Genomic DNA, 25,587 nt, shown 5'->3' with positions numbered 1-25,587 from the left:
TTTAAGCTCAGATCATCACAGCAATCAACACCTCAGTCTTTGCAGATAAAAAGCAAGAGTAAAATTCTTTTACATGTGAGAGACAGTATGATTTTTTTGAGGACAGGAAGTGAGAGGTTAAAAGAAAGAGAGAGTTGAAGTCGCAATCATCAAAACATTTTTCATTATTTAATTTTCTCCCTTTTAGCATACTATTCAAATTAACGTTATGTGAGCAAATGCAATGCGTTTTCTTTTTACAGTACAAATACAAGCTGGCTTACGAGAAGGCCAGAGGCCACCACGTGGGCCACCGCAGCATCCAGGACGACCCCCTGCTGGTCCACTACATGGAAGTGGCCAAGATGCAGAGCGAGAGGAACTACAAGAAGGACTACCACAAGTCCAAGCTGAAGTACCACTCCCCAGTGGACATGATGAGCGTGGTCCAAGCCAAACACGCCTCTGCTGCCCAGACCTTTACTGGTTACAGGAAGATCCCTCACAACTACCTCCTCCTGCCCGACAACTTGCACCTGCAGCGGTGCCGCAGCATGATGGAGATTCAGAGCGACGTATGTATTGAATACACAGAGAGACAACAGTTAACACATCTGGGAGCTTTTTGAACTTGATTTTCTTCTTAAACTCACAGAATGTCTACAAGTCGGATTACAATAGTTACAGTCGAGGCTGTGGCTGGGTCCCCATCGGCTCTGTGGACGTAGAGAAGGCCAAAGTTGCCAGAGCTGCGCTGGCTGAACGTGGCTACCGTCAGCATCCCAGTACTTTCAAATTCACCAGCAAGACTGACGCCATGAACACGGCTCTGGCTCTGGCCAACACCAAGCACATGGACGACGTGAGAATTTTGCACCGCTTAACATATGTTGAAATATCGATGCACGTCGGACTAAAACTCCTCCTTAAAGAACATCAATTTACCGGGTACCTCTTTTCTATGCTTCCCTCTAGGCTTCGTACAGAGCATCTGGAGAGAAGTTCAAGCACACATATCATCTGCCGGCCGACAGCCCAGAGTTCCTTCAGGCCAAGTTCAACGCTCAGACGATGAGCAAGGTCAGAGCACAATGTAGCTTATGAAAATATAAATATAATATAAAAAATATAAATTATAATGCAAAATGTATCAGCCTTAACTGTGCATAAACACATGGTCGTAACTGCTGTTTACCCACAGAGTCACTACAAGCAGAAGTGGCTGGCAGATGTTGCCAAGGGATACGACATGAGGACTGATGCTATTTCCATCCTGCACGCCAAGCAAGGAAGACATATTGCCAGCGATGTATGTAAATCATAAAATTCTGCCCCTTTTTTCATTGCAACTATTGGAAACTCACTTGTGTTCTTACTTTTATCAGGTCCAATACAAGAAAGCATACGAGAAGGCCAGAGGCCACCATGTTGGCTTCCGCAGCATCAAGGACGACCCCCTGCTGGTCCACTACATGGAGGTGGCAAAGATGCAGAGCGAAAAGAACTACAAGAAGGACTACAACAAGGCCAAGCTGAAGTACCACACCCCAGTGGACATGATGAGCCTGGTCCACGCTAAGCAGGCCTCTGCTGCCCAGACTATGGCAGGATACAAGAAGATCCAACACAGTTACTCTCTGCTCCCCGATGCCATGAACCTGAAGCTGGCTCGCACCATGAACGTCCAGTGTAGTGATGTGAGTGTACTAATTCCAGCTGCGCTGTGCCCACAACAACTGCATATGTTTGTAAAGGCACGTGACTTAATAATTGCAGTACAATCCTTTGTTTGACAAGATTTTGCACCTATTTTTGTAGTGGGACTACAAGTCTGACTATAACAGCTATGTCCGAGGTACCGGATGGGTCCCCATTGGCTCCATTGGAGTTGAGACCGCTAAAATTGGAGGTCAGATTCAGAGCGACAATCGCTACCGCACTCATCCATCCACCTTCAAGTTCAGCAAGCTGATGGACTCCATGGACCTGACCCTGGCCACCGCCAACAACCAGATCATGAACAAGGTGGAGCATTTGTGTACTGTAGAAGTCAGAAAATATGACTTATGATCTTGTTCGTAAGTTTCATCATTGGTTTGTTTGTCTCTACTCGCAGAAAGCATACTCTGCTAAATGGGAGAAGGACAAACTGACCGTCCACGTCATGCCAGATGCTCCGGAGATCGTCCTGGCCAAAGCCAACGCCCTCAACATGAGCAATGTAGGGCGTTAGATTACAAATATGTAGATATGGATAATGTTTTGACTTTTATTTGATTTAAATTAATTTCTGTCTTTTGACAGAAACTTTACAAAGCCGGTGTTTTGGAGATGGCCAACAAAGGCTACCACCTCAAAGGCGACGCTATCCCAATTTTGGCCGCCAAGTCCGGTACCACCATTGCCAGTAATGTGAGTTGAAAATACATGTGTGTACCAAAATCAATAAGTTAATCTAATACAATCTATCATGCATTCTAAACAAGTATCTATTCACCGTCTCAGTACAAGTACAAGCTGGCTTACGAGAAGGCCAGAGGCCACCATGTTGGCTTCCGCAGCATCAAGGACGACCCCCTGCTGGTCCACTACATGGAGGTGGCAAAGATGCAGAGCGAAAAGAACTACAAGAAGGACTACAACAAGGCCAAGCTGAAGTACCACACCCCAGTGGACATGATGAGCCTGGTCCACGCTAAGCAGGCCTCTGCTGCCCAGACTATGGCAGGATACAAGAAGATCCAACACAGTTACTCTCTGCTCCCCGATGCCATGAACCTGAAGCTGGCTCGCACCATGAACGTCCAGTGTAGTGATGTGAGTGTACTAATTCCAGCTGCGCTGTGCCCACAACAACTGCATCTGTCTGTAAAGACACGTGACTTAATAATTGCAGTACAATCCTTTGTTTAACAAGATTTTGTATTTATTTTTGCAGTGGGACTACAAGTCTGACTATAACAGCTATGTCCGAGGTACCGGATGGGTCCCCATTGGCTCCATTGGAGTTGAGACCGCTAAAATTGGAGGTCAAATTCAGAGCGACAATCGCTACCGCACTCATCCATCCACCTTCAAGTTCAGCAAGCTGATGGACTCCATGGACCTGACCCTGGCTACCGCCAACAACCAGATCATGAACAAGGTGGAGCATTTTGAACTGAGCTCTGTAGTTCAGTGACAAAGAAGAGGTCTTTGTATTTTTCACAACAATCATCAGTGGTTTGCTTTTCCGTTTGTCTTCATTTACAGAAAGCGTACTCTGCAGCTTGGGAGAAGGACAAGCTGACCGTCCACGTAACGTCAGATGCTCCAGAGATTGTCTTGGCCAAAGCCAACGCCCTGACCATGAGCAATGTAAGAGGCATATGAGAAACTGAGAGATTGAATTCCATTTGTTCCAGAAAGATCCTGTTTAACCCAATTCCTCAACAAAAGAATTTGAGAGGTTTACAATTCGTACAGTGTGCAATATCCTCTGCCATTGGACCCTGCCCCCAAAACACCCCATTATTTGAATGTTAACACATTTTTATGTCACTCACAGAAACTTTACAAAGCCGGTGTTTTGGAGATGGCCAACAAAGGCTACCACCTCAAAGGAGATGCTATTGCAATTTTGGCTGCCAAGTCCGGTACCACCATTGCCAGTAATGTAAGTAACCAAAAAATATATTTACAATACATACCAAATACGAAATTACAATGTAATGTAATATTGGAGTAATATAGTAATATAATGTAGTAATATAAAATAAGAGTACATTGTCTGTGAATGTAAAATATGCGTTTTCCGTCACAGTATAAGTACAAGCTGGCTTACGAGAAGGCCAGAGGCCACCATGTTGGATTCCGCAGCATTAAAGACGACCCCCTGCTGGTCCACTACATGGAGGTGGCAAAGATCCAGAGCGAAAAGAACTACAAGAAGGACTACAACAAGGCCAAGCTGAAGTACCACTCCCCAGTGGACATGATGAGCGTGATCCAAGCCAAGCAGGCCTCTGCTGCCCAGACTATGACGGGATACAGGAAGATCCAACATAGTTACTCTCTGCTGCCCGATGCCATGAACCTGCAACTGGCTCGTAACATGCAGATCATTGCCAGTGACGTATGTAGAGAGTCTCGACTTCATCATCTTAAATGTACTGTAGCGACTCTCGCTAATGAAGCTCCGGACAACTTGTTTTTCTTAAGAATTTATTACGAAACCGGCCACTGTCGGCCGTAGCCTACGCCGAACAGAAACGACCGCTTTCAAGCACCAGAAACCCACAACACGTTCCGTCACTTAACCCCCCCGCCAACATCACCACAACACATCCCGATAGGTGGCACGAGGATGATTGACATAAAACATTGTGAGCCCTTCACTGAACTTCTAAACTTCGTGAATGTGTAGCTCGCTCACAGAACATGTAAACAAGAGTCCGTTACAGTACATTTAGAACGTAGATTTCCAAAGCTCTGCATTGCTGTGCTGCGTTGTGAAGGTAATTTTTTTATATTCTCCCTCAGAACCAGTACAAGAGTGAATATGACAGCTACATAAGGGGAACAGGATGGGTTCCCATTGGTTCGTTGGATGTTGAGAAAGCAAAACTTGCTGGAAAGATCTTAAGTGAGGCCCAGTACCGTCAGAGTCCGACCAAATGGAAATTCACCAAGGACATGCACTCCATGGATCTGACATTGGCATCTGCCAACAACCAGATAATGAATAAGGTACAGGCTGGGACTACCTGTGAAAATAACACAAATATCTCTTCTCTAGCATTTATGTATAAGTTATGAGCCCTTCAACTACTTTATGGTTTCAGCAATCCTACATCACTGCCTGGGAGAAAGACAAGACTTCTATCCACATCATGCCTGATGCAATGGACATTGTTCTCGCTAGAGGAAACAAGAAGAACGTCAGTGAGGTACAGCGTGATGACTTCATTGTTCTTGCTCCATTATACTTTGTTATTTAATGTTTATGTCTTTAAAACATATATAAATTTATAGATAGATGGACCAGATATCAACCATTGACAAAGTAGGAACCATTGTGTCCCTTTCAGATGAAAAAATAAAAATAAATTAAATATTTTTATTCTCTCCCTCTCTTCAGAAACTGTATAAATTGGACAATGAGCTGTCCAAGAAGAAGGGCCATAATCTCCGGGGTGATGCCATTGCCGTCCAAGCTGCCAAAGCCTCCACAGCTATAGCTAGTGATGTACGTGTCTGCGTAGTTATTCTAATACTCCACCTTTTGAATATCATTTATTATGCTTTACTCCCTCAACATTGCGTGATAATGGAAACTTTGACGATTACTTCTCCAGTACAAGTACCACGCAGGGTACCGTAAGCAGGTGGGCCACCACATCGGCGCTCGCTGCGTCCAGGACGACCCTCTGCTCGTGCTGGCTCTCAACTCGGCCAAGATCGCCAGTGATGCCCTGTACAAGAAGGACTTCAACAAGTCCAAGACCAAGTTCAACCTGCCGGTGGACATGATGGCCTTTGAGCTGGCCAAGAAGAACCAGATCCAAGTCAACCACGCCAACTACATCACTCGCCTCCACAACTGGACGTGTCTGCCGGACTCCACTGATGTGGTCCAAGCCAGACATGCTTATGAAATTATGAGCGATGTAAGTATGAATCCTTAGGTTTATTTTTTAGGAAGTTATCACAATTATGAATGTTCCTTTTTGAAGTGGTGGAGCCTCTTGTTTCATAATGAACCCTTTCTGTTTGGTCCAGGCTGTGTACAAGGAGGATCAGAAGATGATGCAGGGCATCGGGTGGGTGCCAATAGGTTCACTGGATGTTGAGAAGGCCAAGAAAGCTGGCGAGGCCCTGAATGAGAGAAAGTATCGCCAACCGCCCAGCAACTTCAAATTCAAAATGACCACCGAAGACATGCCCATGGTGTTGGCGAAGGCCAACGCTCAGGTTATGAACAAGGTATTTCCGGAAACTTAAAACGCCCTTTTAGATTTTAAGTAAATGTTTTCATGATATTTTGAAGAATGCTATTTGTTACAACATTGATTTTAGCTCTCATATTTTTTGTAATGCGATGTTGACTCATATGATTCATTCAAACCACATTCAGCACCAAAGGTATGGAAGCCCATATGGGACTAAACTGAAATGATAATGTAAACATGAAAATGAATTAGCGGTACAATATTTCACACATTGACATAACTAATATCCAATATAGTTTTGCATTTGCCCATACGCGTATGAGCTTTGTTAAGCATATTTAAATGAAAAGCTGGAAAAGAGATTGGAGACATTTTCATGCTGCTGCAGTGTAAATTGATATGTGTGCATGCTGCAAATACAAGTTTTTATAATGTTATTATTCAGTGTGTTTTATTTTCCATTTAACGCTATGCATTCTATTGAACTCTGTTTCCTTCCTATTTGTATTATAATATCAAGTGTCTTGTCACATTTTTCCTGTTTTTATGTACTTTCTAAATCTGTTGCCTATTATTGCAAAACGCTCTGTGCTGCATTTCTTGTGATAAAGATGGTATAAAAATGAAGTCTATTATTATTATTATTACAGCAATCTTACATACAAGCGTGGGAGAAAGATAAAACCACCATTCATCTCATGCCCGATGCCATGGACGTTCAACTGGCCAAAGCAAACAAATCCAACTACAGTCTGGTGAGTCCTTCTCCATCATTTTAAAAATAAGAGAAGTTGTTGTCATAGCTTCTGAGGCAGCATGCTTATTGTTACTCCACAATTCTCCAAAAGATGCTTCAATGCTTTTTGTACTTTTCTCCTTTCTACACAGAACATGTACAAGCAGGCCAATGAAGAAGCCAAGAAGAAGGGATATGACCTGCGTAACGACGCCATTGCCATCCTCGCTGCCAGGGCTTCCAGGGACATTGCCAGCGACGTAAAATAATTTACTTTCCACTCATTAAAATTAGCAAAAATAATACTTTTTATGAAAAAAAGGTTAAAAGGACACACGCAAAGTTTTAATAGCATTGGATTTTATTATCAATGTATCCATAGTTTTGTGGTGTATTGTTACCAATGGGATTAACTAAATGCTTAAAGTACACTAAATGATGTGAGGCAACGTCAGAAAACATACACTGCTGATGATTTTTTGGCTTTAGAACAACTGTAAATGTTTTAATCGGTTCCTTTGTGCTTCATTTGCAGTACAAGTACCACGCAGGGTACCGTAAGCAGGTGGGCCATCACATCGGCGCTCGCTGCGTCCAGGACGACCCTCTGCTCGTGCTGGCTCTCAACTCGGCCAAGATCGCCAGTGATGCCCTGTACAAGAAGGACTTCAACAAGTCCAAGACCAAGTTCAACCTGCCGGTGGACATGATGGCCTTTGAGCTGGCCAAGAAGAACCAGATCCAAGTCAACCACGCCAACTACATCACTCGCCTCCACAACTGGACGTGTCTGCCGGACTCCACTGATGTGGTCCAAGCCAGACATGCTTATGAAATTATGAGCGATGTAAGTATGAATCCTTAGGTTTATTTTTTAGGAAGTTATCACAATTATGAATGTTCCTTTTTGAAGTGGTGGAGCCTCTTGTTTCATAATGAACCCTTTCTATTTGGTCCAGGCTGTGTACAAAGAGGATCAGAAGATGATGCAGGGCATCGGGTGGGTGCCAATAGGTTCACTGGATGTTGAGAAGGCGAAGAAAGCTGGCGAGGCCCTGAATGAGAGAAAGTATCGGCAACTGCCCAGCAACTTCAAATTCAAAATAACCACCGAAGACATGCCCATGGTGTTGGCGAAGGCCAACGCTCAGGTTATGAACAAGGTATAAATCTTCCAACTAAAAATGTAAATGATACAAAATGACTGTTGAACCTTTTGTCCCTTTCTCTCGTAAAAATGCTAACTTGCAGAGTACACAGACATATTAGGTTTTTGTATCTTTGGTTTCTATGACAACAGAAAACATATGTTGAAGCCTGGGAGAAACAGAAGTCAAAGGTCCACATCATGCCTGACGCTATGGATGTTCTTCTAGCCAAAGCCAACAATGTCAACTACAGCTTGGTAAGTGAGAATAAAAAATGTAAAAGTAAATTAACACTCATTTATGAATGATATAACAATGATACACTTTAGTAAAGGGGCGGCACAGTGGTGTGGTGGTTAGCACTGTCGCCTCACAGCAAGAAGGTCCTGGTTCCACTCCGCCCAGAGGCCTTTCTGTGTGGAGTCTGCATGTTCTCCCCGTGTCTGCGTGGGTTCTCTCCGGGTTCTCCGGCTTCCTCCCACAGTCCAAAGACATGCTCTGGGGATCAGGTTAATTGGGGACTTTAAATTGCCCGTAGATGTGTGAATGTGAGTGTGAATGGTTGTATGTCCCTGTGTAGCCCTGTGATTGGCTGGCGATCAGTCCAGGATGTACCCTGTCTATCACCGGAAGTTGGCAGGGATGGACTCCAGCCCCCCCGCGACCCTGTGCAGGATAAGCGGTTTGACAATGAATGGATGGATGGATGGACAATTTAGTAAATAGCACTTTTTACTAAAGTGCTTTTTTAAATTAGGACTCAAATATATTCTGTATTCATTATGGATGATTTCATTCTATCAACACATATCTAATACCCCAGCCCTTTTTGGAATGAAAATCAATGTACTTATGTGTTTGGGGCTTTGTATTTACTTACAGAAAAAGTACAAGCAGGCAAATGAAGACTCCAAGAAGAAGGGCTACGACATGCGCCAAGATGCCATTTCTGTTAAAGCAGCCAGAGCTTCTACTGACATCGCCAGTGATGTAAGTGTTTCATTTTAGTAACAAAGAAAATAGACAAAATGGGCGGCAGCAAACTAATCTATGTATTGATTTAATTTGTCCTCCAGTACAAGTACCACGCAGGGTACCGTAAGCAGGTGGGCCACCATATCGGCGCTCGCTGCGTCCAGGACGACCCTCTGCTCGTGCTGGCTCTCAACTCGGCCAGGATCGCCAGCGACGCCCTGTACAAGAAGGACTTCAACAAGTCCAAGACCAAGTTCAACCTGCCGGTGGACATGATGGCCTTTGAGCTGGCCAAGAAGAACCAGATCCAAGTCAACCACGCCAACTACATCACTCGCCTCCACAACTGGACGTGTCTGCCGGACTCCACTGATGTGGTCCAAGCCAGACATGCTTATGAAATTATGAGCGATGTAAGTATTAATACTTGGATTTATTGTTTAGGAAGTTATCGCAATTATGAATGTTCCTTTTTGAAGTGGTGGAGCCTCTTGTTTCATAATGAACCCTTTCTGTTTGGTCCAGGCTGTGTACAAGGAGGATCAGAAGATGATGCAGGGCATCGGGTGGGTGCCAATAGGTTCACTGGATGTTGAGAAGGCCAAGAAAGCTGGCGAGGCCCTGAATGAGAGAAAGTATCGGCAACCGCCCAGCAACTTCAAATTCAAAATAACCACCGAAGACATGCCCATGGTGTTGGCGAAGGCCAACGCTCAGGTTATGAACAAGGTATGAAACCATATTTAGATAACTACCTTGTATCATGTCAAACAAGTCTATTGACCACTTTTTTTTATAAAGAAATGACTTAATCGTAAAAGAAATCACTCCATTCTTGTGCTGTTGTTTTTCTACGACTACAGAAATCATACGTTGAAGCCTGGGACAAAGAAAAGTCAAAGATCCACATCATGCCTGACGCTATGGATGTTCTTCTTGCCAAAGCTAACAATGTTAACTACAGCTTGGTAAGTGGAGATATATAATTATGATCATACAATTCTTATTAGGAATTAGTTTCAATAATAAATTCATATACTTAACATATGTGGGATGAATGTGTTTACTTACAGAAAAAGTACAAGCAGGCAAATGAAGACTCCAAGAAGAAGGGCTACGACATGCGCCAAGATGCCATTTCTGTTAAAGCAGCCAGAGCTTCTACTGACATCGCCAGTGATGTAAGTGTTTCATTTTAGTAACAAAGAAAATAGACAAAATGGGCGGCAGCAAACTAATCTATGTATTGATTTAATTTGTCCTCCAGTACAAGTACCACGCAGGGTACCGTAAGCAGGTGGGCCACCACATCGGCGCTCGCTGTGTCCAGGACGACCCTCTGCTCGTGCTGGCTTTCAACTCGGCCAAGATCGCCAGTGACGCCCTGTACAAGAAGGACTTCAACAAGTCCAAGACCAAGTTCAACCTGCCGGTGGACATGCTGGCCTTTGAGCTGGCCAAGAAGAACCAGATCCAAGTCAACCACGCCAACTACATAACTCGCCTCCACAACTGGACGTGTCTGCCGGACTCCACTGATGTGGTCCAGGCTAGACATGCTTATGAAATAATGAGCGATGTGAGTGTAGCTTCTCTTTTAATTTTTTCTATTTTTCTTTCATTTTCTCTTCACGTTGCAAAGAGTGGCTGTAATTTAATGTTGCGTTCCTGCGCCTCATAGGCCGTCTACAAAGCTGACCTGAAGTGGCTCCAGGGCACGGGCTGGGTCCCCATCGGCTCACTGGAGGTGGAGAAAGCCAAAAAGGCTGGAGATGCCTTGAACGAAAGGAAATACCGCCAGCCCCCCTGCAATATTCCCTTTACCAGCACCACGCAGGCCATGAACCTCGTGCTGGCAAAGAATAACGCTTTGACCATGAACAAGGTTAGAGTTCGATTTTATTGGTAAAATGAAATGTAGTGACTACCCGGCTTTGCAATGGGGAGCTCTCTCTGATATCTTTTGAGTCAATGCCATCAAGTGACGGAAGAAACATTTGTGATTTCTTCCAGCGTCTCTACACCGAGGCATGGGAGAACGACAAGACCAAGCTACACATCCAACCGAACACCCCTGAGATTGTCCTCTCTCAGCAGAACGCTATCAACATGAGCAAGGTTGGGTTTGGGTTTGTGGAAAACCTGAAGCTCTCCAGAATGTAGTGCCTCCATTGGTTAAAACTGCTAACAAGAGTGTGTTTTGGTTTTTAGAAATTGTACAGACAAGGCTATGAGGCCACTATCAACAAAGGATATTTCCTCCCCGTGGATGCAGTGTCCGTGAAGGCTGCGAAGGCCTCCAGGGACATCATCAGTGATGTAAGTGGATCATGCACGCACCTGTATTATCACAGCGGGCTAGCCCTAACAGTACCATACATTCATTTAAGGTAGATAACCACAACAACACAAAAAAAATACTCAAAAGCTTATTCAATGCTGTATTTGAAGACTGCAATAGAAGCTTTGAATTAAAAAAATATACATTTGTTATAGCCCTATGATGACCAACTGGAATAAGGCATTTTGTGAGGGGTTGTTTAATCTCTGACTAAACACTTTCTGCTGATATCATCAGTACAAGTACCACGCAGGGTACCGTAAGCAGGTGGGCCATCACATCGGAGCCCTCAGCGTCCACGACGACCCTCTGATCGTGCTGGCTCTCAACTCAGCCAAGATCGCCAGTGACGCCCTGTACAAGAAGGACTTCAACAAGTCCAAGACAAAGTTCAACCTGCCGGTAGACATGTTGAGCCTTGAGCTGGCCAAGAAGTGCCAGATCCAAGTCAACCACGCCAACTACATCACCCGCCTGCACCAGTGGACCTGCTTGCCGGACTCCAATGATGTTGTGCAGGCCAGAAAGGCCTACAATCTTCAGAGCGACGTGAGCCCTCGTCTTACACATTTGACATATGTCAACATGCCTTTAATCGACCATGCCTAATTTTTAAATACTTGTTTCCCCAACAGGCTGTATACAAAGCCGACCTAGAGGATATCGTGGGCGTAGGATGGGTCCCCATTGGTTCGCTTGGTGTGTTGAAGGCCAAGAACGCCGGTAGAATTCTCAGCGACCATCTCTACAAGTTGAAACCAGACACACAGAAGTTTACAACTGATATGACTTCGCTTCCAATGGTCTTGGCCAAAGCAAATGCTGAAATCATCAACAAGGTCAAGAATGTCACATCACTCAGATGCAATCTTGGCACTTTTGTTCCATCTCTTCCTGGGGTTCACAATTTGTGTCTTCTTTTTGTGTTTCTCACCACAGAAACACTACACTGCTGCTTGGGAGGCTGACAAAGTCAAGAACCATATAATCCCCGATTTACCCGAGATTGTGCTCTCCAAAGCTAATGCTTACAACATTAGCAAGGTACTTTGGACCTGTTTTGGGAATCATACATTAAAATATCTGTGTTATGTTTGAATTTCTTCATTATAATCTAACTTCTATCCTATCTCTTCCAGAAACTATACAGGGAAGGTGTTGAGGAGATGTTCAGGAAGGGCTACGACATCAAGTCCGACGCTGTCTCTATCGTTGCTGCCAAACGTGGAAGAGAAATCATCAGTGATGTGCGTCACCCATTAAAGAATTCCCTGAAATAGTGATATGTGCCTTTATTAGCATGTTCTGTTACTCATCTCTTCACTCTTTTATCTCGACACAGTACAAGTACCACGCAGGGTACCGTAAGCAGGTGGGCCACCACATCGGGGCCCTCAGTGTCCATGACGACCCTCTGATCGTTCTCGCTATGAACTCTGCCAAAATTGCCAGCGATGCCCTGTACAAGAAGGACTTCAACAAGTCCAAGACCAAGTTCAACCTGCCGGTGGACATGTTGAATATTGAGCTGGCCAAGAAGTGCCAGGTCCAAGTCAATGACTTCAACTACAGAACTCATCTGCACAACTGGACCTGCCTGCCGGACTCCAACGACGTGGTGCAGGCTAGAAAGGCCTACGACCTGCAGAGCAACGTGAGAATAACAATTACTTTCACTGTGTTTTGTTGAAAACTTCAATGATGTTGCTCCTTTCAAAAAGGGGATTCAATGTGTGTCCCATCATTTGTAGGCTGTTTACAAAGCCGACATGGAATGGATCAGGGGAACAGGCTGGGTGCCAATCGGTTCAGTCGATGTGGAAAAAGCCAAAAAGGCGTCCGAGATTCTGAGCGAAATCAAGTACCGTCAGCATCCCAGTCGCTTCAAATTCACTGCCAAGACAAGTGACATGCCGTATGTCCTCGCTCAAACAAATGCCCAAACCATGGACAAGGTAGTATACAGTATTATTTTAATGCATTTTATTCATCTGGTGGTGTTTTGATGGAACATTTGTCACACATTTGTAATGAATGCTCAAGAAAATTGTTTGGTTTAACCCTCCACCTCCCCCGTCCCTCCCGCTTGAGCCATCAAGTTAGTGATGCTGCCAATCAAAAGAGCATGTGTTGAAGACTCCAGAAGGAGACACCATTTATGTTACTTTTCTTTCTTTCTTATGTCCGTATAAAACGTTTATGTACCTCATTAATTTGCTGTTTCCAGAAAGCGTATACTTCTGCCTGGGAGAACGACAAGCTCAACCTCCACATCAAGTGTGACACCCCAGAAATCATCCTGGCCAAGCAGAACAAAATCAATACCAGTCAGGTAACGCACTGCCCCGTCATGTAGCCATACAACCAATCATTGAAGATGATCATAAGTCAAGTTGTTGGCTTTTACTGAATCAGTTGATTCTGCTAAAGTTTGAATGAATCACATTGACATATCATTGTTGACCTTTTAATCCAAGATCCCTTGGCATTTTGTATCATGGTGTATATATCAGATGCCGTAACTGAATCTTTCCCTTTCCCCAGAAACAATATCGTGAAGGCTACCAGGACACCATAAACAAAGGCTACTACCTTCCCAAAGATGCAATTTCTGTTTTATCAGCTAAGGCCTCTCGAGACATCGTCAGTGACGTAAGTGTGAACCTATTTTCTTCTGAAGAATTTTGTTCTTTTTTTCAGTGAAACTAAACAAAAATACTTCCATTTCCAAATTGCCAGTACAAATACAAGGCCGGGTATCGCAAGCAGCGCGGCCACCACATTGGTGCGCTCAGCATACAGGACGACCCTCTGATCATGTTAGCCGCTAACGCCGCAAAGATCTCCAGCGAAAACATATACAAGAAGGACTTCAATAAGACCAAGACCAAGTACAACCTGCCGGTGGACATGCTGACCATCGAGCTGGCCAAGAAGTGCCAACAGCAAGTGAACGACTTCAACTACAGGACCCACTTGCACCAGTGGACCTGCCTGCCGGACTCCAGCGACGTGGTTCAGGCCAGGAAGGTGTACGACCTGCAGAGCGATGTGAGTGCATGAAAAGATCAAAACCGATGATCTACTAGATAAATGGAGCTTTAAAAGGAGCTTGTGTCCGAATCCATGGAGTTTCTTATGATCCTCGGTCTAAGCTATTCAAAACGTACCGGAACGCGAAGTATTTCTTTGGGTTTGACCTTCTTCCTGTTTCTAAAGGCCGTGTATAAAGCCGATATGGAGTGGCTGAGGGGATGCGGCTGGTCCCCACAAGACTCCGTGGACGTGGTCAAAGCTAGAAATGCTCAGGCCATCATCAATGAGCGGCTCTACCGCCAGCCCCCAAGCACCGTGAAGTTCACCAGCGTGGTCGACCTCCCAGCGATTGTGTTGTCCAAGCAGAATGCCCACAACATCAGTGATGTGAGTAATAACAACTTTAAAAGCAGTGTTGTGTACACAGGTCGTTATAAATAATAAATAGATACACAGTTTTTGCTTTGTATCCTTCTAACAGTGGAAGTACAGAGAAGTCTGGGATAACGAGAAGCTCTCCTTCCGCCTGCCGTCTGACGCACCCGGCTTCGTTCTGTCCAAAGCCAACGCTATCAGCATCAGCAACGTAAGTTGGCGTCCTTACAAGATCTGCATGAGTTCTGCAGATGGTGGAACTCGTAAGACTCTACGTAACGCTGCTTGTAGTATGTACATAGTACAGATTGTCATCTGCGGGTCATCTGCTGGTGATGCCCTTTGTATTCAAGTTATTTTGATCATATTTTCTTGCTGTGTGCAGAAACTGTACACAAAGGCATGGGACGAGCAGAAGGCCAAAGGCTACCACATCAAGGAGGACGCCATCTCCGTGCTGAAGGCTAGAGCTTCCAGAGATATCATTAGTGACGTAAGCAAAGGACTCTGGATGAGGTTCAAATACAGAGACACTTCTTCATGTTTTTCCCATTCTCATTCATTCTTTTATCTCTTTTTAGTACAAGTACCACGCAGGGTACCGTAAGCAGGTGGGCCACCACATCGGGGCTCGCTGCGTCCAGGACGACCCTCTGATCATGCTGGCTCTCAACTCGGCCAAGATCGCCAGCGACGCCCTGTACAAGAAGGACTTCAACAAGTCCAAGACCAAGTTCAACCTGCCGGTGGACATGTTGAATATTGAGCTGGCCAAAAAGTGCCAGATCCAAGTCAACGACTTTAACTACAGAACTTATCTGCACCAATGGACCTGCCTGCCGGACTCCACCGACGTGGTCCAGGCCAGAAAGGCCTACGACCTGCAGAGCGATGTAGGTTAACAGCAGCACTTGTAGATCTAAGGATATTATGCCCATAATACATAATACATTGTTACTATTCATCACGTAAACTGTGTCTGCTTTGCTTCCTCAGGCTGTGTACAAAGCTGATATGGAGTGGATACGTGGGTGTGGATGGATACCACATGAGTCTGTGGATGTCGTGAAGGTCAAACATGCCCAGAAGGTCCTTGCTGATGTAAGTCTAACTACAATCCGTATTTCCTATTAGTCAGAAATGTATACACAGTAGATATGGATGTAGATAGATATCTTTTAAATATAGAATTTCCCCCAAATGCTGGTGTTAATTAAATGAGATGTATTATTCTCCTGTCTGGTTTTTGTTTCTTTAGAGAGGCTACCGTGTCAAGTTGGATGATCAGAAATTCACTGTCAAAACTGACAGAATCGACATGGTTCGTGCCAAGAATGCGGCTGCAGTCCTCGACGAGGTGAGCAGGAAACTCTGCTGATCCCAGGTCGATTTGGATTTGTTCGTTTGAGTCCAATGGGTCCAGATCCCCCACTATGGGTCACCAAAGCTTTCATATATGGGAGCATTTCATTCATCTCTATGGGGATTCTAAATCAAATAGTTATTTTTAAAGTATACACAGTTTCCTAAACAGAACTGTTATCCATTAGAAATGTCTTGAGTTAAGACAACCAAAGAGCAGTAACAGAAATAAACATAATACAGAGAATCGAATTAAAAAATTGCAGGGCGCTAAAACATTTAATGTCCTGGTGACAGATTGGAGTTTTCTTTCTGACTGACTAACTGAATGTTGATTTATCGCTCTGCACAGGTTAAATATCGCGAGGCCTGGCACAACGACAAGACCAAGTTCACGTCCTCCGACACACCGGTTCTCGCCACAGCCAGAGAGGTGGCGAAGAACCTTCACCCGGTGAGACCAACTCCTCGACGAGTCAACAGTTCTTTGTCCTTTACTGAGTAAGCGTTACGTTGTGAGCCACCTGTATAACGATTTCCACCTCTTGCAGAAACTGTACACCAAAGCTTGGGATAAGGTCAAAGCCACGGGCTACTTCATGCCCGGAGACGCCGTCCCAATCAAGCAGTGCATCCAGACCAGTAAAGTTCAGAGTCAAGTGAGTATCTGGGACGAACTCGTTTTCACCCCAATAACCATGTTGATTAGAATCGTTGCACTGAACATTTCTGTCCGTCCCGCAGCATAAGTACCTCGAGAGTTACCGTAAGCAGGTGGGCCACCACATCGGAGCCCTCAGCGTCCGTGACGACCCTCTGATCATGCTGGCCCTGAACTCCGCCCGGATCGCCAGCGACGCCCTGTACAAGAAGGACTTCAACAAGTCCAAGACCAAGTTCAACCTGCCGGTGGACATGCTGCAGTTCGAACTGGCCAAGAAGTGCCAGATTCAAGTCAATGACAACATCTACAGAACCCGCCTGCACAACTGGACCTGTATGCCGGACTCCAGTGATGTCATCCAGGCCCGCAAAGCCTACGACCTTCAGAGTGATGTGAGTGCTCATCCCAGGACGCCGCTTGCACATTCATGCAGGCTTTTTTTAACCATTAGTTAGTTTCGCAAAAAACGTCTACTTTGTGATATTTGGGTGATTAGGACCTAAATATTTCTCCTGCATGGAGAGAAATTGATCTGCAAACAAAAGTATTGTGTCTCACAAAAAATTCCAGTGCAGAACTCGTGTGAACAACTAAAGACCACAAGTAAAACATGACATTTTAGTGCAGTAACTACTTCAGAGGAGGAATGACCATGTTGGGTGAGCTCTGTGAATTGGAGGACACTGTCTTATCTACGAGGGCAGAAGGAAAGCACGCTGTAGTAGAACAACCTCCAGTGATGTTGATTTCATCATCAACTTAGGTTGCTCTCTTTGGGCAAACTCTCATTTAAGGTGGAAAAACCCTCTCCGGCACTTTGCAGCTGCATCTTTGGTGACTCATAAATCTATAATGAGGGTTATGCCTATTTATGTGACATGAAAACATAGAAACCACCATCAATCATGTCTTGATATCTTGCTTTCTGTCTACAGAATGTGTATAAGGCGGATATGGAATGGATTCGCGGCTGCGGCTGGATAGCAGCTGAATCTGTTGACCACGTCAAGGTCAGGAAGGCCCAGGAGATCATCAACGAGGTGGGTAAACTGCATTGCATTCGGTCTTTTAGCACGATTTCCCCCCTTACTTTCGTACCAGGTGTTTGTGTCTCACCTCCATCCTGTGTGTTTGTCATTGCAGAGGCACTACAAGAAACATGCCAAAGACTGCTTCTCAAAATTCACCCATGTCGCGGACCGTCCTGAGATCGTCTTGGCAAAGATAAACGCTGCAAACCTCAGTGATGTATGTTAAATGTAAAGCATCTGATTCTGACTTCTTCATTTCAAGTAGCTTGGGAATAAACACAACTATGTTGTTGTCCTCTGCCACAGCTGAAGTACAAGGAGACATTCAATGCAGAGAAGGGTCAATATATCGGTTCAGAAGACACCCCTCAACTGGCTCACAGTAGGGAGGCGTCCAAGAACATCAGTGAGGTAATGCAAAGCATTTAATTGTTTAAATGTATTCATTTGTATGATGTCATACATCTGAGCTTTGGTTTTACACTGTGTGCCCTTGGGATTTCAGAAACTCTACAAGCAGCAATGGGACGAGTCGAAGGCTACCGGCTACCAGCTGAACCACCAGTACATCCCACTGCTCAGCGGCAAGAAGGGCCGGGAGATCATCAGCGATGTGAGCCCCTTCTTGTCCATGCCAATTAGAAGAAGTCCTGATTTTATTCTGGCAGAATGTAAACAACGACGGTTGTTATTCTGGATCCTACCAGGTCAAGTACAAGGATTTGCACGAGAAGGCCAAGGGTCACTACATGGCCGGGACGCTGGTGGACTTCCCCGAAGTGATGCGCTGTGGAGAGCAGGAGAAGAACAAGGGACTGGTAAGACATCCCCGATTACTGTTCTGAATACTGTATTCGTCTCAGACAGAGTATATAGAAACAATTAGAAACTTTATCACCAGAGATTATTTACATTCTTCTAAAATGTCATTTTAGGCCAGTTTGTAACACATTAGTAATGATGATGTCATCAGCTCCCCGTGGTCTGAATGTCTTCACAGAGGGTCTACACAAAAGACTACAACCACACCAAGACCAAGACCCACCTCCCACCAGACATCATTGCCAACCAGGTCGCTAAGCGTTGCCAGGACATGCTAAGCGACGTCCTCTACCGCACATACCTGCACCAGTGGACATGTCACCCCGACCAGGAGGATGTCATCCGAGCCCGCAAGACCAATGAGATCCTCAGTGATGTAGGTTCTCCTTCAGGGCTCATCTCCTGCTCCCGATCCTCCACAGACCTCCATCAGTAAAGCAGACCAGACAAGATGTCCTTTAATGTTGCTGTTGTCCTTCAGGTCTTCTACAAGGACGACCTGAACTGGATGAAGGGGATGGGTTGCTTCGTCTGGGACACGCCGGAGATCGTCCGAGCCAAGAAATCCTACGAGCTGCAGAGTGAAGTGAGAAACGCCGCCAGCGTTCTTCATATTCAAACATATATTTGTACGATCATCTTCTCATCATTCTTCTTCCCTCTCAGCTCAAATACAGAAATGAGGCCAAGAAGGAGTTCAACAATTACTCCATCGTGACGGACACACCGGCCTACGTGACCGCCGTCCTGGGTCACACCTGGGCCAGCGACGTGAGTTCAGAAAAACACAAATACGCAACCCTGCAGTCAAAAAACACCCGATGGCGTGCGTTGATTCAACCCCCTCCCTCCTTTTTGATGTCCACAGCTGAACTACAAGGAGGCGTATCACAAGGAGAAGCACCTGTACACCACCGTGTTGGATACGTACGACTACGCCCGATGCGTCAACTTCAAGCACTCCTTCAGCAAGGTGAGTTCTCTCCTTCCATCCAGGTCGTAGAGCTTTCGAAGGCTTGTTGAACGGGCAATGACGTTGTGTGCCCCCCCCCTCCTCCCCCCGTTCACAGAAAGAGTACAGCGCCGCATGGGACAAAGTCAAAGCCAAGAGCTACCAGATCCCTCACAACTCGCACGCTCTGCAGCACGCCAAGCAGCAGAAGGTCATCCTCAGCGGCGTGAGTATGACCGGGTCCACGTCAACGACACGCTTCCACAGTTAGAAGTCCCACAGTTTGAATCCCGTGCCCCCCACCCCCCCCCCTTGCTTTCTAGGTGAAGTACAAGGAGGACTACGAGAAGTTCAAGTCCCTCTACAGTCTACCCAAGTCTCTGGAGGACGACCCCGCCACCGCCCGCTGCGTCAAAGCCGGGAAGCTGGTCCTGGACGTGAGTTGAATTCTCGCTGCGTTTCTCACCGTTAACGTTGAGTGGTGACGGGAGAAATGACACCCGGGGGGGGGGCGTGTCCTCCGTCTCTCCACAGCGGCTCTACCGGGAGGACTACGAGAAGACCAAGGCTAAGAACCACATCCCGCCGGACATGCTGGAGATCCTCTCGGCCCGCAACACCCAGTCCACAGTCAGCGGGATCCACTACCGCAAGTACCTGCACCAGTGGATCTGCCTCCCCGACATGCAGGTGTACACGCAGGCCCGCAAGGTCAACGAGCAGCTCAGCGACGTGAGTGTCCCTGCATCCTTTTTCAACTGGCATGTAGTAGCTGTGTTAAAGCGTCTGATGCAATGTAAGGTATCGTTGTAACATTTCAACTGCATCATGTGACCACAGACGTTTTATGTTTAGCAATATGTGAAAAGGATTCGCAGAAGGTTTGAGTATCTTTTGGAGCCTCTAAACCGGCACAAATGAGAGAAGACACGATGTTTAATTCTTAAGAATCAACGAGTGAAATGGGATTTTATGCCAAGAGAAAAGTTTATTGGTGCTTCTCTGTTTTTTTTAATCTGTAAATATGGAGAAATGTTGAGCTAAATCGACCACGTTCACAAATATTACATAACAGTGAACTCATATTTTATATTAATGAACGGCTTCATTCTCTGTGTACAAATCCTGCAACGGTCGAATAGCTTGTAAACTATTTGATTTATCAGCAAAATTAAAAAGTTCCCACATGAAGATAATATAAGAATAAAGACATAATATAAAGAAGAGAAACATCTGACATTAAAGCAGCCTTTAGATGTTTGTCTTCTCCCATGTGGACCCGCCCTCCAAAGTGACCTGAGGTCTCTCCCTCCCCAGATCATCTACAAGGACGACCTGAACTGGCTGAGGGGAATCGGCTGCTACGCCGCGGACACGCCGGAGATCATCCGGGTGAAGCACGCCGGTGACCTTCAGAGCGAGGTGAGCGCTCGGCCCCGCCCCCCCCTCCGCTGCTCCGCCCTAAGCGTTCTCCCCTCTGATCCACATCGTGTGTTTTTGTTCCAGAACAAGTACCGAGCCAAAGGCATCGAGTCCTTCAAGGAGTACTCGGTGGTGACGGACACGCCGGTGTACGAGACCTCCAAGCAGAACTCCCTGAACCTGAGCGACGTGAGTGGGCCTCCTCCTCCACGGAGTCCATCACTCACCATTCAAATAAAACTCTATCTAAGCTCCCATGCTTGTTGTTCCAGCTGCACTACCGCTACGACTACAACACCAACATCAAGGGGACCAACACAGCTCCTGCTGTCACCATGGAGACGGAGCGAGCCCGCATGGCCAACTACATCCAGAGCGACGTGAGAACCACGCGTCATAATTAATCAATTAGTCCTCCAGACGTCATGATGAGTGCAAACAATGATTCAATAAATAAGACTAATATCGTTTTGATAGGAAGATTATCATAAATGTATATTTTACAATAATGTTTTTTTTTTTTGTTGTTATTAAGCTGAAAAAGAGCAAATTTGTTTGTAAATGCGTTTCCACTTCACCTTTAAAGCCAAAGGAGTTTACCAATATATTTACATTTGATAAACTGCAGCTCTGATATCTTTGTGTGATTTAGATTCCATGAGCACAAACAAACGTGTGAAAGAACGCTCAAACAAACAGAATAAACACTAGCCTTTAATGAACTGTAGATACGATGTTAAATAAGAAAAGGCTCTTTGGAATGTAGGCGCCTCACCCCGTCTCCCCCCGTCTCCCCCCTTCTCCTCTCAGAACTCGTACAAGGAGGCCAACAAGAGCCTGATGCCCACAGGCTACTCCCTCCCCAGCGACACCCCGCTCATCAAGCAGGCCAAGATGAACAGCGTGGTCACCAGCTACGTGAGTGGAGAGCATCCTCCCAGCCTCCTGCTTTCACCGTGGATGCTTTTTGTTACCATCGTCCACTCTGGGCTTTGATCTGTGCAGGTGAAGTACAAGGAGGCCTACGAGATGATGAAGGCGAAGGCCTACACTCTTCACCCAGAGGGCGTCAACTTTGTCAACTCCAGGAAAGCCAACAAAATCACCAACAACGTAAGAGGAGGCGATGTAACCTTATTGACCCGCCCCACAGATTAATGTTACCCATTAAACCCAGTTTAACTCAAATATTTATAAGCTAAACACATTATTATACAAGATTATTAATAATAAAAATATAAAATAAAATACAATATTTAATTTCAATATGATTCGAATTTTGTGTTTTTAGATTTTTTAAATAAGTAAAATAATAACATTTGGTATATTTGTAACACAAATATTTGTGGATCCTTATAGACCGACTGCTATAATCAATAAATAAAGGGATCTGTATCTGTTAATATGCATCATCAATCATCAATTATTATTATTAGCGGTAATTATTAACTATTTTTTTTACTGCTACGAACTGTGATTGTGATCCGAACCCTTAGATCTAAGAACCCCCTCTCGTTTACCCCCCATCCTCTCAGCGTCTCTATCGGGAAGAATACCACAAGCAGAAGGACAAGATCCACAGCATCTACGACACTCCAGACATCAAACAAGTGAAGATGAACCAGGAGCACCTGAGCGAGGTGAGGAACCGCCTCTTCCCGCCCTCACTCAGGAATCAGGAATCATTTATTGCCATAATGTGTCAGACATACAAGGAATCTGACTTGGCGGTTGGTGCCTGACGGCAGACAGTATGACAACGGACGACAAGACAACAGTGCACGAGGAATAAAATAAAATAAAATGCTATGGGTTACTAGTATAAGGCTATGGGTTAGTTTAAAGGAATAAAAGTTAAAGTTAAAAATTAAAAAACTTCTCTCGCTCCTCCTCTTGCATCAGCATCCTCTCATCTGCCTTTTCTCCTGCTCCAGCTGTGCTACAGAGAGAAGTACTACAACAGCAGAGGTCAGCTGATCTCTCTGCCCATCACGCCCCAGCTGATGCACTGCTACCACGTCAACCAGATCACCAGCGAGGTACGCCCACGTGGTCACGGGACACTTCAAAACCCCGGATAAGAAAATGTTGTTTCACACCATTGTGCTTTTTATTTCATAGCTGAAGTACAAAGAGGACCTGACGTGGCTGAGGGGACTCGGCTGCTTCCTGTACGACACCCCGGAGATGATCCACATCCGCAACATCACCAAGCAAAGGGTATGTCATTCCACCCTCATTCCACCCTCATACCTCATTCCACCCTCATCCCATCCTCATTCCACCCTCATACCTCATTCCACCCTCATCCCATCCTCCTTCCTTACCCAATCCTCATTCCATTCTCTTACCTCATTCCACCCTCATCCCATCCTCATTCTACCCTCATACCTCATTCCACCCTCATCCCGTCCTCATTCCACCCTCATACCTCATTCCACCCTCATCCCATCCTCCTTCCTTACCCAATCCTCATTCCATCCTCATACCTCATTCCACCCTCATCCCATCCTCATTCCACCCTCATACCTCATTCCACCCTCATCCCATCCTCCTTCCTTACCCAATCCTCATTCCATCCTCATACCTCATTCCACCCTCATTCCACCCTCATACCTCATTCCACCCTCATCCCATCCTCATTCCACCCTCATACCTCATTCCACCCTCATCCCATCCTCCTTCCTTACCCAATCCTCATTCCACCCTCATACCTCATTCCACCCACATCCCATCCTCATTCCACCCTCATACCTCATTCCACCCTCATCCCATCCTCATTACACCCTCATTACACCTTCATTCCATCATCATTCCATCCTCATTATACCTTCATTCCATTCTTATTCCTCATTACATCCTCATTCAAGACTCATTTCATACTGAAGACCAATCTAAACATAAAAAGCTCCACAGCAACACAAGAGGCCTGAGATATCTTTGAAGGAAAGGCTGAAAGGGTGAAATATTAAATCACGTCAATCATCTTTGCCCTTTCTGTCCTTTCTGTGTTTTTTTACAGGCGATCTACCCGGTGGAGGCCAAGAAGAACCTCGCCAACTTCTCTGTGGTCCTCGACACGCCGGAGTACAACCGTGTGACGGAGCTGAAGAGCCACATGAGCAACGTGAGTGGCGGCTGCAAATGGCTCCGTCCTTCTTGGTGATGTTTGACGTATTCTCGGTCCAGTTAATGGCTTCAAATTGGGAGCAATTTGATTGAGAACCATCACTAAACTGTGTGAAATATCTTTGCGATGCAAGAGTCACCGGCTTGGGTAGGAAGAACCCAATTTGGCGGCACGTCTGACGTCTCTTCTTCCCTCTTCTGTCTGCAGATGATCTACAAGGCCCAGAGCAAGCAGGAGATGGCGAAGGTCTCCACCACCGGGGACTCTGTTGACATCCTGAGGGCCAAGTGGGCCCAGCAGCTGACCAACAACGTAAGTTCCACATGACGCTCCGATGCGCCCCCTTCCCACCCCAGCCGACCGTCTAACCGTTCTTTTTCCATCTCCCCACAGTTCCAGTACACCAACGTGGCCAGCAAGGAGCGAGCTCACTGCACCCAAGAGATGGACACCCCGACCATGGGCCACTCCAGGAGGATGAAGGTGGTCTGCAGCGATGTGAGTCCTTCTCCTACTCGACCCCGCCGCCCCCTCTCGTGGAAGCAGAGCGCATGTTGACGACGTGTTTCTTCTCCTCCATAGAACAAATACAAAGACCAGTACGAGAAGATGAAGCACAGGTACACGGCCATCGCCGACACGCCTCTGCTCATCCGGGCCAAGAAGGCCTACCTCCAGTCCAGTGACGTGAGTCCCTGATCAATAACTCAGTAACTGTGCTCCAAAGGTATAAAACCACACTATTTGGTGACCTCAGTCATTCATTTAGAATTTGGTTTTTGTTGTTGATTTATGTTTCATTTTAAGTGTTTGGACATTATGTTGAAAAAAACATCACCAACACCAAAAGCAGGATTTCACATGCTTCACACCACAAACGTGAAATAATAAAAGTTTAATATATACGTGAACAAGAACATGCTTGTTCTCTGTGTCTGCAGCTGCGTTACAAAGAGACCTTCGAGCTCTCTAAGGGTCACTACCACACAGTGAAGGACGCCCTGGACATCACGTACCACCGCAGGGTCACGGATGACATCAGCGAGGTCGGCACATCGCTTCTTTAAGATAGAATCACTGGAGACCATTTGTCTTCTCACTGAGTGCTCCTTGTCTTCCTCAGGTGAAATACAGAGAGAAGTACATCAACTCTCTGGGGACGTGGAAGTCCATCCCCGACCGGCCCGAGTTCTTCTTCAGCAAGATCGCCAACGACAATATCAGCAGCGTGAGTCCCCCCAGACCCCCAGACCCCCCGGCCTCGGTGCAGATGGAGCCAAGCGGGGTCATTGACATTTGGGTAAAATGCTGGTGGTTGTGGTTCCTCTACAGGTGAAGTACAAGGAGGACCTGGAATGGCTGAAGGGCCTCGGCTGCTTTGTGTGGGACACGCCGGAGCTGGTGCAGGCTGAGAGGAACAAGACGCTGTACAGCGAGGTGAGGGGGGCAGATACTCAGCTTTATTCTCAGCTTACATTCTCAATTTCTACAGTAAAGCAAGTGTAATTAAAGATATCGGGTTTCAGGGTTTTGGGCGTCAAATTATAAATTTTACTTTGTGTTTGAAACAAAAGGACGTCTAGAAACGCTCAAGAACGAACTTCCTGGATTTCAATATTTATTCTATTACGGTTATTTATACCATTTATACATACTATATATATATATATATATATATATATAT

At 45.7% G+C, this 25,587-nt stretch overlaps 1 protein-coding gene across 50 annotated transcripts in view; it reads left to right on the top strand.

Annotated features, from left to right (window-relative positions):
• Positions 1–25,587, top strand: part of neb (nebulin) — a 132,622-nt gene that overhangs the window by 87,338 nt on the left and 19,697 nt on the right. For all 50 annotated transcript variants that reach the window (XM_078090927.1, XM_078090973.1, XM_078090969.1 and 47 more), the window contains 77 exons: positions 243–554; positions 635–841; positions 955–1,059; positions 1,181–1,288; positions 1,365–1,676; positions 1,798–2,004; positions 2,096–2,200; positions 2,284–2,391; positions 2,485–2,796; positions 2,918–3,124; positions 3,232–3,336; positions 3,527–3,634; positions 3,782–4,093; positions 4,501–4,707; positions 4,803–4,907; positions 5,099–5,206; positions 5,316–5,627; positions 5,740–5,943; positions 6,560–6,664; positions 6,798–6,905; positions 7,181–7,492; positions 7,605–7,808; positions 7,946–8,050; positions 8,676–8,783; positions 8,870–9,181; positions 9,294–9,497; positions 9,632–9,736; positions 9,842–9,949; positions 10,036–10,347; positions 10,450–10,653; positions 10,782–10,886; positions 10,980–11,087; positions 11,347–11,658; positions 11,745–11,948; positions 12,049–12,153; positions 12,249–12,356; positions 12,452–12,763; positions 12,861–13,064; positions 13,337–13,441; positions 13,654–13,761; positions 13,849–14,160; positions 14,329–14,532; positions 14,627–14,731; positions 14,906–15,013; positions 15,102–15,413; positions 15,517–15,621; positions 15,779–15,877; positions 16,235–16,336; positions 16,434–16,541; positions 16,627–16,938; positions 17,482–17,586; positions 17,690–17,794; positions 17,884–17,988; positions 18,083–18,190; positions 18,285–18,395; positions 18,578–18,775; positions 18,881–18,985; positions 19,066–19,170; positions 19,268–19,372; positions 19,470–19,577; positions 19,675–19,788; positions 19,886–20,083; positions 20,669–20,773; positions 20,858–20,962; positions 21,046–21,153; positions 21,584–21,691; positions 21,779–21,886; positions 22,309–22,413; positions 22,708–22,812; positions 22,895–22,993; positions 23,796–23,900; positions 24,111–24,215; positions 24,297–24,401; positions 24,486–24,590; positions 24,845–24,949; positions 25,027–25,131; positions 25,236–25,340. In XM_078090927.1, the coding sequence (XP_077947053.1) occupies positions 243–554; positions 635–841; positions 955–1,059; positions 1,181–1,288; positions 1,365–1,676; positions 1,798–2,004; positions 2,096–2,200; positions 2,284–2,391; positions 2,485–2,796; positions 2,918–3,124; positions 3,232–3,336; positions 3,527–3,634; positions 3,782–4,093; positions 4,501–4,707; positions 4,803–4,907; positions 5,099–5,206; positions 5,316–5,627; positions 5,740–5,943; positions 6,560–6,664; positions 6,798–6,905; positions 7,181–7,492; positions 7,605–7,808; positions 7,946–8,050; positions 8,676–8,783; positions 8,870–9,181; positions 9,294–9,497; positions 9,632–9,736; positions 9,842–9,949; positions 10,036–10,347; positions 10,450–10,653; positions 10,782–10,886; positions 10,980–11,087; positions 11,347–11,658; positions 11,745–11,948; positions 12,049–12,153; positions 12,249–12,356; positions 12,452–12,763; positions 12,861–13,064; positions 13,337–13,441; positions 13,654–13,761; positions 13,849–14,160; positions 14,329–14,532; positions 14,627–14,731; positions 14,906–15,013; positions 15,102–15,413; positions 15,517–15,621; positions 15,779–15,877; positions 16,235–16,336; positions 16,434–16,541; positions 16,627–16,938; positions 17,482–17,586; positions 17,690–17,794; positions 17,884–17,988; positions 18,083–18,190; positions 18,285–18,395; positions 18,578–18,775; positions 18,881–18,985; positions 19,066–19,170; positions 19,268–19,372; positions 19,470–19,577; positions 19,675–19,788; positions 19,886–20,083; positions 20,669–20,773; positions 20,858–20,962; positions 21,046–21,153; positions 21,584–21,691; positions 21,779–21,886; positions 22,309–22,413; positions 22,708–22,812; positions 22,895–22,993; positions 23,796–23,900; positions 24,111–24,215; positions 24,297–24,401; positions 24,486–24,590; positions 24,845–24,949; positions 25,027–25,131; positions 25,236–25,340 (12,114 nt within the window). The remainder of the gene's footprint in view (positions 1–242; positions 555–634; positions 842–954; positions 1,060–1,180; positions 1,289–1,364; positions 1,677–1,797; positions 2,005–2,095; positions 2,201–2,283; positions 2,392–2,484; positions 2,797–2,917; positions 3,125–3,231; positions 3,337–3,526; positions 3,635–3,781; positions 4,094–4,500; positions 4,708–4,802; positions 4,908–5,098; positions 5,207–5,315; positions 5,628–5,739; positions 5,944–6,559; positions 6,665–6,797; positions 6,906–7,180; positions 7,493–7,604; positions 7,809–7,945; positions 8,051–8,675; positions 8,784–8,869; positions 9,182–9,293; positions 9,498–9,631; positions 9,737–9,841; positions 9,950–10,035; positions 10,348–10,449; positions 10,654–10,781; positions 10,887–10,979; positions 11,088–11,346; positions 11,659–11,744; positions 11,949–12,048; positions 12,154–12,248; positions 12,357–12,451; positions 12,764–12,860; positions 13,065–13,336; positions 13,442–13,653; positions 13,762–13,848; positions 14,161–14,328; positions 14,533–14,626; positions 14,732–14,905; positions 15,014–15,101; positions 15,414–15,516; positions 15,622–15,778; positions 15,878–16,234; positions 16,337–16,433; positions 16,542–16,626; positions 16,939–17,481; positions 17,587–17,689; positions 17,795–17,883; positions 17,989–18,082; positions 18,191–18,284; positions 18,396–18,577; positions 18,776–18,880; positions 18,986–19,065; positions 19,171–19,267; positions 19,373–19,469; positions 19,578–19,674; positions 19,789–19,885; positions 20,084–20,668; positions 20,774–20,857; positions 20,963–21,045; positions 21,154–21,583; positions 21,692–21,778; positions 21,887–22,308; positions 22,414–22,707; positions 22,813–22,894; positions 22,994–23,795; positions 23,901–24,110; positions 24,216–24,296; positions 24,402–24,485; positions 24,591–24,844; positions 24,950–25,026; positions 25,132–25,235; positions 25,341–25,587) is intronic.

Source organism: Gasterosteus aculeatus, chromosome 16 (assembly GCF_964276395.1).
Source record: "Gasterosteus aculeatus chromosome 16, fGasAcu3.hap1.1, whole genome shotgun sequence".
NCBI lineage: Eukaryota > Metazoa > Chordata > Actinopteri > Perciformes > Gasterosteidae > Gasterosteus > Gasterosteus aculeatus.
This window is presented reverse-complemented; position numbering and strand designations above follow the sequence as displayed.